Here is a 15,142-nt window from a genome sequence, read left to right as displayed (position 1 = left end):
CCACCTGCAAAACAATAACCAAACAATAGTGGGCGTAGCATTCATTCTGCTTTACATTTACATTTAAGTCATTTAGCAGACGCTCTTATCCAGAGCGACTTACAGTTAGTGCATACATTATTATTTTATTTTTTTTATTGTAATTTTTACCCCCCGTGGGAATCGAACCCACAACCCTGGCGTTGCAAACGCCATGCTCTACAAACTGAGCTACATCCCCTGCCAGCCATTCCCTCCCCTACCCGACGCTGGGCCAATTGTGCGCCGCCCCATGGGTCTCCCGGTCGCGGCCGGCTACGACAGAGCCTGGATTCGAACCAGGATCTCTAGTGGCACAGCTAGGACTGCGATGCTGTGCCTTAGACCAGGATATATGAACAGATCCTTTAACAAATTATTAAAGCAATAGTTTAACTACATAATGGAGTGTTAGTCATGAAGACATTACCTGGGTACATGTTGAGTCGTAGGTGATGTGGAAGTAGTTATGAAAGGAGTCCGAGTATTCAGGCTTCAGCTCACTCACCCCATAAAAACAGCAGTCAGTCAATATAATCGAGAACTATCTTCAGGAATCACACGACATGAATCAGACAGTGGGGCGCCACCCGACCCACTAGTTTCAGCTGTCACAGGAACAAGCTCCTCCCATGACTCAGAGCCCAACTGTGAAACCGTTGATCTTCTCCAGTGTCAAGAGGCAGAGGGCGAGTTGTTTCAGTTAAAGGACGTGTTCACATCCAGGCCATGTCTCCTGCGGTCAGTCACTTAGCCAGATTTTTGGATATTAGAATATTTGCAAAAGGCTTCTAGTCTTACCCCCATCATACCCCAAAACCTAAGGTTGTTTTACTCCACTGATTATATTTTCAGCATTCCTCACAAGGAAACAATGTATAGCCTCAATACCTGCCATTTATACATATACGATACCTGTCAATTCCATTCAACATCAGTAATAATCGGATCAGGACATTTTCCTGTGTGCAAAAAAAAACTTGAATACTACCATTGCATAGAGGCCCAAAATCAATCTGAAAAAGCCCCTTAGCACCCAAAGTTGTAGGATGTGGCAATACAACTGATAAATCATCAAAGCTGCTCCAAGTCTTCAGTTATTCAAGTTAATGGCCCTTCTGAAAGACATACTTGTCTGAAAGGATATTAGTCTCTAGACCAGGGCTCTCCAACTGTTCCTGGAGAGCTACCGTCCTGTAGGTTTTCATTCCAATCCTAATCTAACGCACCAGATTCTAATAATTAGCTGGATGACAAACTGAAACAGGTTAGTTATTAACTGGGGTAGGAGAGAACACCTACAGGAGGGTAGCTCTCCAGGAACAGGACTGGAGAACACCTACAGGAGGGTAGCTCTCCAGGAACAGGACTGGAGAACACCTACAGGAGGGTAAGCTCTCCAGGAACAGGGTTGGAGAGCCCTGGGCTACACCATCATGTATGGGATTGGCATGACTGACCACCCTATCCCCAGAGAACACAGAGCAATGACATTGAGAATAAACTCATTTATTTTGTCGTCATCTGCACTCTACAGTTGGAATTCGGGGAATTCGAAAACAACGTCTTTGCCTGTGAGCTTCTTGTAGACACCGGAGAAGGTCTCAACCTGAAAATAGAGGCAATCACTGGTTAACCACTGCAACATTTACAGGTCACAATGATCAATATATCAATTGCATATGACAATGCAAAAGGCATGCATTTGGCACAAGACATTTGCAGCACATAAATCAGTTGAGACATCAGTCAAGAGAAGTTGTACACTGCATGGTTTAGCCCCCCAGTCATGGCCCAAAGGGCTCTGGGAAGATGTAGGAATATACAGAACGCCGTCCTCACCAGCCCGAGGGCCGGGGACAAAGCTTGCTCTCCAACGTCGTGGAACGGGACTGTACGTCACAGCACTGTGAAATGCTACGCTCCCATACGCCACAAGGACAGAGCCATGCGAGAGCAACCTCACCGGATGTCCACGTTGGGGTTAAGGTGGGCGAACTAGCAGACTACTACATGACTCACTTTGTGTTCAACGTTGTTCTGCTGCGCCTTGTCAAGGTGGACCTTGATGAGCCGACTGCTGTCCAGTTTCACGCGGATCCTCTTGCCGACAATCTCACTGGGGAAGACCAGGTCTTCAAGGATGGCATCGTGCACAGCGGTCAGAGTACGGCTGGAGAAACATAACAATGCGCATTAGACATTTGGGGTGATTACAGAAATGTTCTAAACCCTGCGAAAACTATTTCCCCTACAGATCAGTCTCATTCAAAATCAGAAGAATATTCTTTATACATGTTTGAATGCATGTATTGGAAAGGGCAACTGAATCAAAAAGCTATGCAGGTGTATTGAAATCATTACTGGAGACAAGCAGTGTCTGCTTTAGATTATATATATTTTTATTTTACCAGGTAATTTTACTGAACACATTCTCATTTACAGCAATGACCTGGGGAGTAGTTACAGGGGAGAGGAATGAGACAATTGGAAGCTGGGGATGATTAGGCGACCATGATGTATGAGGGCCAGATTGGGAATTTAGCCAGGACACCGGGGTTAACAGCCCTACTCACAGGATAACGCAGAGTAATAGGAGGGAAAGTTGTTGCATTATATAGTTTGTCCCCATTTAATCTTGTAGCTATATATAATAACCTATGCAAAATCCCATTAAAAGCATATGACATGGTGTTAGTAAAATTGTACACTGCATGGTTTAGCCCCCCAGTCATGGCCCAAAGGGCTCTGGAAAGATGTAGGAATATACAGAACACCGTCCTCACCAGCCGGAGGGCCGGGGACAAAGCTTGCTCTCCAACGTCGTGGAACGGGACTGTACGTCACAGCACTGAAGTGCTACGCTCCCATACGCCACAAGGACAGAGCCATGCGAGAGCAACCTCACCGGATGTCCACGTTGGGTCCAAATATGGTGTGCAATTATGGCAGCACCAAATATGGCACAACAATTTTAACTTATAAAACTAGCACCCATTTGCTCCAACTTTAAAGCTACAACCCATTGTCTCTTCCATAGAGTATGTAGTCGTGGACATGCAGGTGTGACAACAGAACTCACCTCCTGGGACGCTTCTGCTTATTCTTGATACGGCTTTTCCTGGTTGGTTTGGGCAGGATTCTCCTCTGCAAGTTGAATCAAAATATCAAGGATTACCAATTTAAACAGGCAGACTTTTAAAGCCCAACAAGCATTCTAAATAAGTAATGTACACTGCATGGTTTAGCCCCCCAGTCATAGCCCAAAGGGCTCTGAGAAGATGTAGGAATATACAGAACGCCGTCCTCACCAGCCGGAAGGCCAGGGACAAAGCTTGCTCTCCAACGTCGTGGAACGGGACTGTACGTCACAGCACTGTGAAGTACTACGCTCCCATACGCCACAAGGACAGAGCCATGCGAGAGCAACCTCACCAGATGTCCACGTTGATATTATGCTACACTCACAGCATAGAAACATGTATATTTGAGCACTCAGATGTCAGACTTCTCCAAAAGAACCAAGCTAACCGACAGCGGGGTCACAACAACAGCTCTGCAAAATGCCCCTGCAACTCATGGAAAACAGGACAGCGAGACAACATCACCCTAACCTGTGCAACGAAGACGACGTGTTTGCCGCTGAACTTCTTTTCCAGCTCCCTCACGAGTCGCACCTGAATCTTCTGGAAAGATTTCAGCTGGGGCACGGGGACAAAGATGATGATGGCTTTCCTGCTACCACCAACTTCAATTTCCTGAGGGAGAGGATACCATTTCAGTTAGAACACAAACAGAGGCAAATACAAAAACACTTTAGTAGATGCTTTGAGTGCATTAGCTGTCTGAATGAAAAATAGTATGCACTGTATGGTTTAGCCCCCCAGTCATGGCCTAAAGAGCTCTGGGAAGATGTAGGAATATACAGAACGCCGTCCTCACCAGCCCGAGGGCCGGGGACAAAGCTTGCTCTCCAACGTCGTGGAACGGGACTGTACGTCACAGCACTTTGAAGTGCTACGCTCCCATACGCCACAAGGACAGAGCCATGCGAGAGCAACCTCACAGGATGTCCACGTTGGGGTTAAACTCAAACACCACACAGCTCCTTTTACTAAGGGTCAGACAAACTCCTACCACGTTTCAAAAATCCAAAATGGTCTGAGCAAACAGTCAGAATGAAGGCAAATACAAGACATGCATTACAGGATCCTTACCTTTGCAGCAGTGATGTTCAGCTCCCTCAGCTGAGCCTTCATGTCCGAGTTCATCTCCAGCTCCAGGAGAGCCTAGAAAGAAGGTTGTATGTTGAATATTGCAAACAGCATTAGCCACATGACCAAGGAAGTGTTATATAAAGTGCCATATATTGACAGATTTGCCATAGCTTACCTGGGAAATGCCAGACTCGAACTCATCTGGCTTTTCGCCATTGGGCTTCACGATTTTGGCGCTGGTACTGAACATGGCCTATGTCTCTGGAATGAAAGAAAGACAAGACTACCGATTGAGCATACTCCCGAGTCCTGTATATCTTTGGACATCATGCAATGTTTCAGGTAATGTATACACACTGAAACTAACCAACGTTAGCCGAGTGGTCCATGCTGACTCCACCACACCATACATACATGCAGTTACTAGCTAACACTATCGGCTACGTTTGATCAAACGAACAGTCGAAAACAATAGCTGATTCCATGTACACATTCAAAATACAAACGAAGTTCGCTAGCTAATAACCATCATAAACAACCTAACAAGTAATTGTATTACATCAAACAATTACAGTAGATAGGGTCGCATGTTCCAAGTTACATAATTAGCTAGCTAACGTTAGCTAGTTGCCCGTCTTTAAACCCAGGTTCATTATCAAATGGCTAACGTTAGCTAGCAACGAACTTCAGCAAGAGTACTCAAACATACACCATATTTCAGACTTAACTGACAGGACACTTGACAAAAGTAAAATATTAAACAGTTCAAAAAGCTACTCGTAGACTAACTACAGGCAACTCTAAAAGGAACACATGGGCCTCAACGCGCCAGCTATGCCTCCTTCCAGTTTTCACGTTAAGTCTATCGTGAAACACTTCATACAATTCATTACACAACGGCCATCCAAAATCTGAAATATAAAAATCTAACACATCAACAGTCTTACATGAACTCTGATACAAAAACGAGGACATTCTGTGCACATTTACAACATTTTCACAATAAATTCCGATCAGTGGGAGCATTATCAAGACCTACCTCAGTCAACGACGGCCACGGAAGAGGCCGGAATCTCGCGAGAGGTGGATAAAACTACGTTGTGGGAAGGAATCATGGGAACACGGAAGTATGGTTTTTAACACCAACAGATCAGTTCAGCAGATATCGTGAACGTTAAAGTAAGCAATGTAAATACAGAGTCCAAAAAGAAGCAAAAGTATGTCAGTGTAGATCATGTTCAAATGTATAGCTAACTTTTAGGGTTGTGTGTTGACATTACGGTTGTTAGATAGTAGCTAACCAAATGTGTTTGTTTTGGGTTAGCTGTCTAGCAAGCTAGCCACTGTTTACATACCTTTATTTGTTTCCAATGACGGCTAGCTAATAGTTTTCCTTGCATTTTAACACATAGCTAGTTAGTTTGTTCAACTTGTTCACATTTCTGAAATGAAGACATTGACCGGTGCTTCCACTTTTAAGTAATTGCTGGTCTAAGTGATGTTCAGATTACCCGTTCTTTATAGTATAATACGCAGGGCAGTCTGCATTGGCACAGAGGAGATGGTGAAAGGCAAATTCTTCTACGCTGTGAGGAAAGGATTCAACCCTGGAGTTTACCAAACTTGGTGAGTTGTGTAGTAGTTACCTAGCTAGGGAGCTAGTTCCCACTGTAGTGTGTCTTTAAACACATTTTGTCATTTCTATTCACGTTGAATATCACGTGTTTACTTTTTCAGGGATGAATGTAAAAGCCAAGTTGACAAGTTCCCATATGCCAGCTACAAGAAGTTTGGTGCAGAAAAGGATGCCTGGGCTTTCGTCAGAAGCAAAGCAACGTCGATAACTCCAGACATGTCAGAGGGTAGATAAATGACTATGTTCTTTCTCTATGGGTCACTGTACTTGTGAAATGACAATACAATGGGTACTGGTTTTACTGGCTCTAGGAATGGGAAGCCTATCTAGTCATTAGACAAGTAGTGCACCATTCAGGCACAGCGGAATCAGACTTATACTCAGACTAAGATATTATCTTTCAGGAGCCAGCTATGAGGCAACACTCCCAAGAAGGGCCCCGGAGGCCCTTGAGTATATTCCCATTGGTCAGAAGAGGCACTATGATCACGTGGAGGAGGAGGTGGTGTCCCCTGCCAAACGAGCTAAACTGTCCCAGGAGGCATCTCAAGACAGCTGCACATCTTCAAAGAGCTCTGATGGATTCACCTACATGGGTAAATAGACCTGTTACTCCTGCAGTTTTAAATCGTATTTCTTGTTTTAGTTAAGAAATGTAAAACATGTTTTTCGTGAACAATAATTTTGAGTATATTCCATATAAGGCAACATAAAAGCAGTAAATAAAAGCAGTACACAGGGGGAGCAACATCAAAAAGAAAAAGTAATAAGAAACAAATAATAAATAAAGCGAAGAATCAAGGAGGAAAAAGCAAAACACTAAACAAAAAGCGTATGACTGTCATATGTACACATACCTATACACATAAACATGCACAAATAAACCCAAAACATACGAATAGCCTATAGTAGCAGCAAATATCCTATAATGATGATTGAAAATGAATTAAACATGATTAAAACAACATGATGATGAGTCTGTTTTGTGTCTGGTTTTCCAGGTGATGCAGTGGTGGTGTACACAGATGGTTGCTGTTCAGGCAATGGGAAGGCCGGAGCCCGAGCTGGGATCGGGGTGTACTGGGGACGTGACCATCCTCTGTGAGTAGGCCTGGGTCTGTGGTTATAACTCGTAGACTGTTTGACACTACAGTGGGTAGGTTTTCATATTGACTCTCTTTACTGTAGGAATGTAGCTGATCCGCTGGATGGAAGACAGACCAACCAGAGGGCAGAATTACAGGAAAGTACTGTGTTTGTCATATTTGTTTTAATTCTGAACTCTCTAAACCAGATTGCTATTATTTGAATGGAATTGCCACAGCACCCGGTGGATTGTAACCCCACAGAGATTTAATCACACATTTTGCTTCCGAATGGCACAGGCAGCCTGTAAAGCCTTGGAGCAGGCCAAAGAGATGGACATCAAGAAGTTGGTGCTCTATACAGACAGCAAGTTCACCATTAACGGTACGTGTGTGCTGATTACAGCACTTTACTAACACTCTATCAGCCTGACTGAATGTGACATGGCATTGTGTGATGCTGCAGCCATGATGCAGCATCTAATGTTACTAGCTAGGCCTACTAATGTGACTATCTTAATGACTGTTGTGTTGTTTCCTCCAGGGGTCACCAGCTGGGTGAAGAACTGGAAGCTGAACAACTGGAGGCTCAAATCTGGTGGCCCCGTCATCAACAAAGAGGACTTTGAAAAACTTGACAAGTTAAATGAAGAGCTGGAGGTTGTATGGGTAAATATCAATGACGCTCGTTGCTCTACATGTCTATTAATGTTTTCACTGCAAGTGTAGTGGGTTTCAAAGAATAGAACATCGTTTCCCAAACTATGGGTCGCGTGTCCTGTGTGGCTCAGTTGGTAGAGCATGGCGCTTGCAACGCCAGTGTTGTGTGTTCGATTCCCACGGGGGAACAGTATGAAAATGTATGCACTAATGTAAGTTGCTCTGGATATGACTAAAATAAAGTAATATGTGGGGTCTCCTGATGTTTAAAATGTAGTTGCAAAAGAAACTCCCAACTATCCTTTTAAAAATAATTATTTATATATATATATATATATATATATATATATATATATATATATATATATATATATATATATATATATATAGTACCAGTCAACAGTTTGAACTCATTCAAAGGTTTGTCTTTATTTTTAATATTTTCTTCATTGTAGAATAATAGTGAAGACATCATAACTATGAAATAACACATGGAATCATGTACTAACCAAATAAGTGTTAAACAAATCAAAATATATTTTATATTCTTCAAAGTAGCCACCCTTTGCCTTGATGACAGCTTTGCACACTCATGGCGTTCTCTCAACCAGCTTCTCCTGGAATGCTTTTCAAACAGTCTTGAAGGAGTTCCCACATATGCTGAGCACAAATCTCCAATTTGGATTCCAGACCAAAGGACACATTTCCACCGGTCTAATGTCCATTGCTCGTGTTTCTTGGCCCAAGCAAGTCTCTTCTTCTTATTGGTGTCCTTTAGTACTGGTTGCTTTGCAGCAATTCGACCGTGAAGGCCTGATTCACACAGTCTCCTCTGAACAATTGATGTTGAGATGTGTCTGTTACTTGAACTTATTTACGTAAGTATTCAGACCCTTTGCTATGAGACTCGAAATTGAGCTCGGGTGCATCCTGTTTCCATTGATCATCCTTGAGGTGTTTCTACAACTTGATTGGAGTCCACCTGTGGTAAATTCAATTGATTGTACATGATTTGGAAATTCACACATCTGTCTATATAAGGTCCCACAGTTGACAGTGCATGTCAAAGCAAAAACCAAGCCATGAGGTCGAAGGAATTGTCCGTATAGGTCCGAGACAGGATTGTGTCAAGGCGAAGATCTGGGGAAGGGTACCCAAAAATGTCTGCAGCATTGAAGGTCCCCAAGAACACAGTGGCCTCCATCATTCATAAATGGAAGAAGTTTGGAACCACCAAGACTCTTCTTAGAGCTGACCGCCCGGCCAAACTGAGCAATCGGGGGAGAAGGGCTTTGGTCAGGGAGGTGACCAAGAACCCGATGGTCACTCTGACAGAGCTCCAAAGTTCTTCTGTAGAGATGGGAGAACCTTCCAGAAGACAACCATCTCTGCAGCACTCCACCAATCAGGTCTTTATGGTGGAGTGGCCAGACGGAAGCCACTTCTCAGTAAAAGGCACATTGACAGCCAGCTTGGAGTTTGACAAAAGGCACCTAAAGACTCTCAGACCATGAGAAATAAGATTATCTGGTCTGATGAAACCAAGATTGAACTCTTTGGCCTGAATGCCAAGCATCACGTCTGGAGGAAACCTGGCACCATCCCTACGGTGAAGCATGGGGGTGGCTTCGGGACAAGTCTCTGAATGTCCTTGAGTGGCCCAGCCAGAGCCCGTACTTGAACCCAATCGAACATCTCTGGAGAGACCTGAAAATAGCTGTGCAGCAATGCTCCCTATCCAACCTGACAGAGCTTGAGGATCTGCAGAGAAGAATGGGAGAAACTCTCCAAATACAGGTGTGCCAAGCTTGTAGTGTCATACCCAAGAAGACTCTAGGCTGTAATCACTGCCAAAGGTGCTTCAACAAAATACTGAGTAAAGGGTCTGAATACTTATGCAAATGTCATATTTCAGTTTTTATGTTTGTATAAATTTGCTAAAAAAAAAAAAACTGTTTTTGCTTTGTCATTTTGGGGTATTGTGTGTAGATTGATGAGGGAAATAAACAATTTAATCAATTTTAGAACAAGGCTGTAACGTAACAGAATGTGGAAAAAGTCAAGTGGTCTGAATACTTTCCGAATGCACTGTGTGTGTGTATATATATATATACACAACCCCATTTTGTTATCATTTTCAATTCTTGCAAGCCCAACCATGTGAAAAAGTGTTGTAATCAACAGCCAACGACAGTCGGTTGCAAAGCAGTCTGAAAGTATGGGTGTACTTGCGCATGTCCCGGCGGAACTTTCAAAAGTGATCGACAATGCGTTCCTCATCAATACCACCTCATCCATCGATATTTGCATTTGATGCAGACGAGCACTGAATCCAGCTTCACATAGATATGAGCTGGCGAAGGATATCATGAGCTTTAACGCTCAGAAGGAGCGTTAAATCACAGTATTCCCTTTGAGTCATATTTACTCAATGTGCTAGCTACCAAAGAACTAGCAGTAGCCATTCACCATGGGAATGATTCAAGTTTAATGGTCTAAAGGCACCCATTGATTTAATTTGTATTTTAAAATGGGTGCCTTAAGATGGCGAGAAAGGCCAGCCTACACTTGACCATTAAACTTGTATGTGAAGCTGGATTCAGTGCTCTTGTCTGCATCAAATCCAAATATCGATGGATGAGATGGCAGTGATAAGGAACGCATTGTCGACCACTTTTGAAAGTTCCGCCGGGACATGCGCAAGTACACCCATACTTTCAGACTGCTTTGCAATTGACTGTCGTTGGCTGTTGATTACATCACTTTTTCACATGGTTGGGCTTGCAAGAATTCAAAATGATATCAAAATGGGGTCGTGGGCCAAAAAGGTTTTGGAACTTTCAATGATTGATGATGCACAACTGAAATGACTAACGGTTTCCTTCTGCCTTTGACTCTCTCCTCTCTCTTTCTCCAGTTGCACATCCCAGGCCACGCTGGGTACCTAGGAAACGAGGAGGCTGACAGGCTGTCCAGAGAGGGAGCAGCAAAACGCTTACATTAGCCTTTCAAGATAATCTAACAGCCCTAACGTCATATTGACTTCTCTTGGGGGGGGGGTATTTTTTTGTTGTTGTCTGTTCTGTTGGGCTGCCAAGTTCTGTTTTAGAGAACAATGTTCTGTTTCTAAGTTTATGTTTTTATTAAATAAAGCATCCTGTTTGAAATATTTTTGGTTATTTAAGTTAAGGAATTTATTCAGATTTTATTTGTAGCATCATATAAGCATTTCTTAATACTGCTAAATAATTTCATTGTGACCTGGGGAGTTCTGAGGTAGCAGAATGCAAGAGAATAAAATCACCTTTATAATAAAGCATTGCATGTATATCATTGCATTTGCGTAGTGGCATAGAGCAGTAGAGTAGAGGCAATTATTGAAGTTGCACACATGGGGAACATTTTTAGGAGCCTAGGGTCTGGGAAAATGTTGGCCTTTTATAAACGCATTTCATGCAATTCTACATCATTTTACATGACTGGAGACTTGGGCAGAATGTTTTTTAATACCGCACAAATTATCGAAATGGCAGGCTACTTTCACACTGACAAATTGATAATCTGAGATCAATAAAAACGACCTTGTCTTGAATCCACCAATAGCCTAGGCCTAGGTGTGTGGAGACACATTGTAGGCTATATGAGGAGGAAATTATAGTCCTGAAAACGCTTTCCAGTTTCACTGACTCACCAAATGATGCACAGCTCACTCGCTGGTGATAGGCTTTTGGCATGTGTAGTGTATTAAGATTATGACTTTGTTAATGTTTTTAAGTGGAACCTGAGAGGATGTTTATTTAGTGTCAGAGGGAATTGTTTTAGTGTGACGCCACATAGAACAGAGGGAGTGTGTGTTGTAGACAGGGGATTGGACAGTAGAGGGAGCCACCCATATCTTGGGAAAATTATAAGTACTGGGTTTAAACGAAGAAGAGCAGAGCAGACAATAATAATTTGGAGGACACTGCTCTCTGGGTGATCTTGACATCCGTAAACTTATGCTGAAATCTTGTGATATGAATAAAACTTATGATCAAAGTTCAGTATGGGCGGACTCCTTTGTTTAACAGCAATAATTAGCAACATTGACTCGACACTACACATGAGCACATCGGCTATCTCTCTCTCTTTTTTTGTAAAACATTATCTGGAAGTTGATCAAAGATTTTGGTAGCCTACACCATAGAGTCTTCTCTTTTCAGTAGCAGCCATTTGCTTTCCAACCTGTGTTTTCCCTCGATTGTATTTGAAATATTGCGAAAGGCCTGTTTTGTCTGGGTTCTGTTGTTTCACTGACAGATATGCTGCGCGTTCCCGACTATAGGCTTTTCCTTGTAATTGGGTTACAATCCACATCTATTGGTCCTCTGTCGCTAAATTATAGGCCTTCTCATGGTGTAGTAGGCTATTCTGAATGATTTAATTTATTTTTGAACAGACAGCAGTAATTCTATATCTTTGGTAAGTGTATTTAAATGTATCAGGGGTGCTACAGTTAGTTCAGAACCCTTCGCGTGGCTGTGATTCTTTAAGGAAATAAATGATGAAGTGCAACGCTGGAGAGATGAGAGTTCCAGGCTCATGTCTATCAGAGTAGAGAGAGGGAAGAGATCATAGAAAGTCAATCTCATTCTAGTTATGTGAGACATAATGACGCGCCTCTCACACAGCCAACGCCAAGTGTTGTTCTCAAACATAGGTTAGTTACAATGTTGCTCAAACCATAAACCTGACCGGCCCAACCCAAATCAACTCTTAGAATATTAGGCCCGGGCTTAAAATCTAATTTTTCACATTGTTTTTTTGTGGGGTCAGGATAAGTAACTAAGAGGCAACTCGAATGAACTTTGATCGCTTTTATTCAAAATTTTACATTGCAAAAAAGTGACAATTATGTTTCATGCCAGGAGAGGTACTGGATCCGGCCAAATAGGTTCCGGAACAAAAACAGTCCAAAACGGAGATGTTTCAAATTAAGCACTGCATACAGTGGCTTCGGAAAGTATTCAGACCCCTTGACTTTTTCCAAATGTTGTTACGTTTGGTGGAAACACCCCACTAGTGGGAAAATTTGCATATTTTCTTTATGCGGATTTTAGAATATTCGCATGAAAATCTGTAGCCAATTGGATGGAAACCTAGCTACAGATGTATTTTTTTCTGCCTATGTTTTTTTCTGCCAAGTCTGTGTAATATACATTTCAGACAGTAGATAGAGCTCTAGATCATTTATCAGAACACAAATCCAATACCTCAGAATAGAACTGGCTCTCTGAATCACATTCTGTGGAAAGAGATTTCTCCCATAGAAACCATAGAAATCCATCATCCATGTGTGAGACATGCTGCATGCTATAAAATAATATATAAGACCATGACATTTTTGGGTGACCTCGAAGATTATGGGTCTTCCTCAAAAGCCCATAAGGGAGTGAACATTATTTATAATAAGGGTTACATCGAGAAAATCGGATGTCTCTGAAATGAAAATGGGAAATAGGAAGAAATAGGCTCCAACTCAAAGCCCTCTTGTTGTTAGTAATTAAAATGAAGACGTTGATATTAATTATGCTTACTTGAATTTGCCTACTTTCAGCACCATGAGCTGTCCATTTCAGATTGATTGTGCAGTGGCTGCTGCTTCAAGTTTCAGCACCACAATCAATTACTCAAATCTGGCTTATTGTGAGGTCAATAACTCTGATAAATACATAATGGGCAAGAAACATATTGTTTTTAATAAAAATCAATTATAGTAGTAGCAAGCTATCAAAGTTGACCTCTGGTCTTTCTCAATTTCGCCCTCTCCTTCTCAAACTGAACAGAACATAGGATATAGATTATTCCGTGCAACAGTTTTTGGACTAGGCCTAATAAAAAAATATTTTCGGAAAAAGCCTTTGACTCTCCTCCTGAACTGCCGCCATATGCCTACACAGCACCGCCATTGGTTAGGTAGCACACACAAAAGTTATTGTATAACTTAGCTCTGTTCCTATAGGCTATTGATAATTTGATTGAAACCTCTAAATAGCCTATAGGCGCACTTGATATTGCGCGCCCAGCGGAGAATCAGAGATGAGGGACGGCATTGGGCACACATCGATATACAGTGGGGGGAAAAAAGTATTTAGTCAGCCACCAATTGTGCAAGTTCTCCCACTTAAAAAGATGAGAGAGGCCTGTAATTTTCATCATAGGTACACGTCAACTATGACAGACCAAATGAGAATTTTTTTCTCCAGAAAATCACATTGTAGGATTTTTAATGAATTTATTTGCAAATTATGGTGGAAAATAAGTATTTGGTCAATAACAAAAGTTTCTCAATACTTTGTTATATACCCTTTGTTGGCAATGACACAGGTCAAACGTTTTCTGTAAGTCTTCACAAGGTTTTTACACACTGTTGCTGGTATTTTGGCCCATTCCTCCATGCAGATCTCCTCTAGAGCAGTGATGTTTTGGGGCTGTCGCTGGGCAACACGGACTTTCAACTCCCTCCAAAGATTTTCTATGGGGTTGAGATCTGGAGACAGGCTAGGCCACTCCAGGACCTTGAAATGCTTCTTACGAAGCCACTCCTTCGTTGCCCGGGCGGTGTGTTTGGGATCATTGTCATGCTGAAAGACCCAGCCACGTTTCATCTTCAATGCCCTTGCTGATGGAAGGAGGTTTTCACTCAAAATCTCACGATACATGGCCCCATTCATTCTTTCCTTTACACGGATCAGTCGTCCTGGTCCCTTTGCAGAAAAACAGCCCCAAAGCATGATGTTTCCACCCCCATGCTTCACAGTAGGTATGGTGTTCTTTGGATGCAACTCAGCATTCTTTGTCCTCCAAACACGACCAGTTGAGTTTTTACCAAAAAGTTCTATTTTGGTTTCATCTGACCATATGACATTCTCCCAATCCTCTTCTGGATCATCCAAATGCACTCTAGCAAACTTCAGACGGGCCTGGACATGTACTGGCTTAAGCAGGGGGACACGTCTGGCACTGCAGGATTTGAGTCCCTGGCGGCGTAGTGTGTTACTGATGGTAGGCTTTGTTACTTTGGTCCCAGCTCTCTGCAGGTCATTCACTAGGTCCCCCCGTGTGGTTCTGGGATTTTAGCTCACCGTTCTTGTGATCATTTTGACCCCACGGGGTGAGATCTTGCGTGGAGCCCCAGATCGAGGGAGATTATCAGTGGTCTTGTATGTCTTCCATTTCCTAATAATTGCTCCCACAGTTGATTTCTTCAAACCAAGCTGCTTACCTATTGCAGATTCAGTCTTCCCAGCCTGGTGCAGGTCTACAATTTTGTTTCTGGTGTCCTTTGACAGCTCTTTGGTCTTGGCCATAGTGGAGTTTGGAGTGTGACTGTTTGAGGTTGTGGACAGGGGTCTTTTATACTGATAACAAGTTCAAACATGTGCCATTAATACAGGTAACGAGTGGAGGACAGAGGAGCCTCTTAAAGAAGAAGTTACAGGTCTGTGAGAGCCAGAAATCTTGCTTGTTTGTAGGTGACCAATTAC

The 15,142-nt window shown here is 42.6% G+C and overlaps 2 protein-coding genes across 3 annotated transcripts; one reads left to right on the top strand and one right to left on the bottom strand.

Annotated features, from left to right (window-relative positions):
* Positions 1–1,511: 1,511 nt before the first annotated feature.
* Positions 1,512–5,276, bottom strand: LOC311106968 (small ribosomal subunit protein eS7). Its single transcript, XM_084149384.1, has 6 exons — positions 4,411–5,276; positions 4,236–4,307; positions 3,633–3,776; positions 3,101–3,165; positions 2,041–2,191; positions 1,512–1,627 (listed from the first exon to the last, which is right to left on the bottom strand). The coding sequence occupies exons 1-6, from the start codon at positions 4,483–4,485 to the stop codon at positions 1,550–1,552; spliced, it is 585 nt and encodes a 194-aa protein (XP_084005510.1). The 5' UTR covers positions 4,486–5,276; the 3' UTR covers positions 1,512–1,549.
* A 56-nt stretch (positions 5,277–5,332) lies between these two features.
* On the top strand, positions 5,333–11,706 carry LOC311106967 (ribonuclease H1-like). 2 transcript variants are annotated; one of them, XM_084149383.1, is made up of 9 exons: positions 5,333–5,414; positions 5,760–5,861; positions 5,973–6,097; positions 6,276–6,467; positions 6,873–6,972; positions 7,060–7,115; positions 7,258–7,341; positions 7,501–7,625; positions 10,534–11,706. In XM_084149383.1, the coding sequence occupies exons 2-9, from the start codon at positions 5,797–5,799 to the stop codon at positions 10,618–10,620; spliced, it is 834 nt and encodes a 277-aa protein (XP_084005509.1). In that variant the 5' UTR covers positions 5,333–5,414; positions 5,760–5,796; the 3' UTR covers positions 10,621–11,706. The 2 variants fall into 2 exon arrangements, with proteins under 2 accessions (XP_084005509.1, XP_084005508.1); XM_084149382.1 differs by having other exon boundaries at positions 5,364–5,861.
* The last annotated feature ends 3,436 nt before the right edge of the window (positions 11,707–15,142 follow it).

Source organism: Coregonus lavaretus (genome assembly GCF_964263955.1).
Source record: "Coregonus lavaretus genome assembly, chromosome: 31".
Lineage (NCBI taxonomy): Eukaryota > Metazoa > Chordata > Actinopteri > Salmoniformes > Salmonidae > Coregonus > Coregonus lavaretus.
The sequence above is the reverse complement of the archived record's forward strand: the minus strand, read 5'-3'. Positions and strand labels throughout refer to the sequence as shown.

Excerpts from the sequence above, each read along its gene's own strand:
- LOC311106968 (XM_084149384.1), bottom strand. The coding sequence starts at position 4,485 with ATGTTCAGTACCAGCGCCAAAATCGTGAAGCCCAATGGCGAAAAGCCA. Across the intron at positions 3,166-3,632 it reads ACGTCGTCTTCGTTGCACAG|AGGAGAATCCTGCCCAAACC; the intron begins GTTAGGGTGATG and ends TTCAACTTGCAG. Across the intron at positions 1,628-2,040 it reads AGAACAACGTTGAACACAAA|GTTGAGACCTTCTCCGGTGT; the intron begins GTGAGTCATGTA and ends CTCTATTTTCAG.
- LOC311106967 (XM_084149382.1), top strand. The coding sequence starts at position 5,734 with ATGTTCAGATTACCCGTTCTTTATAGTATAATACGCAGGGCAGTCTGC. Across the intron at positions 6,468-6,872 it reads TGATGGATTCACCTACATGG|GTGATGCAGTGGTGGTGTAC; the intron begins GTAAATAGACCT and ends CTGGTTTTCCAG. Across the intron at positions 7,116-7,257 it reads CCAGAGGGCAGAATTACAGG|CAGCCTGTAAAGCCTTGGAG; the intron begins AAAGTACTGTGT and ends GAATGGCACAGG.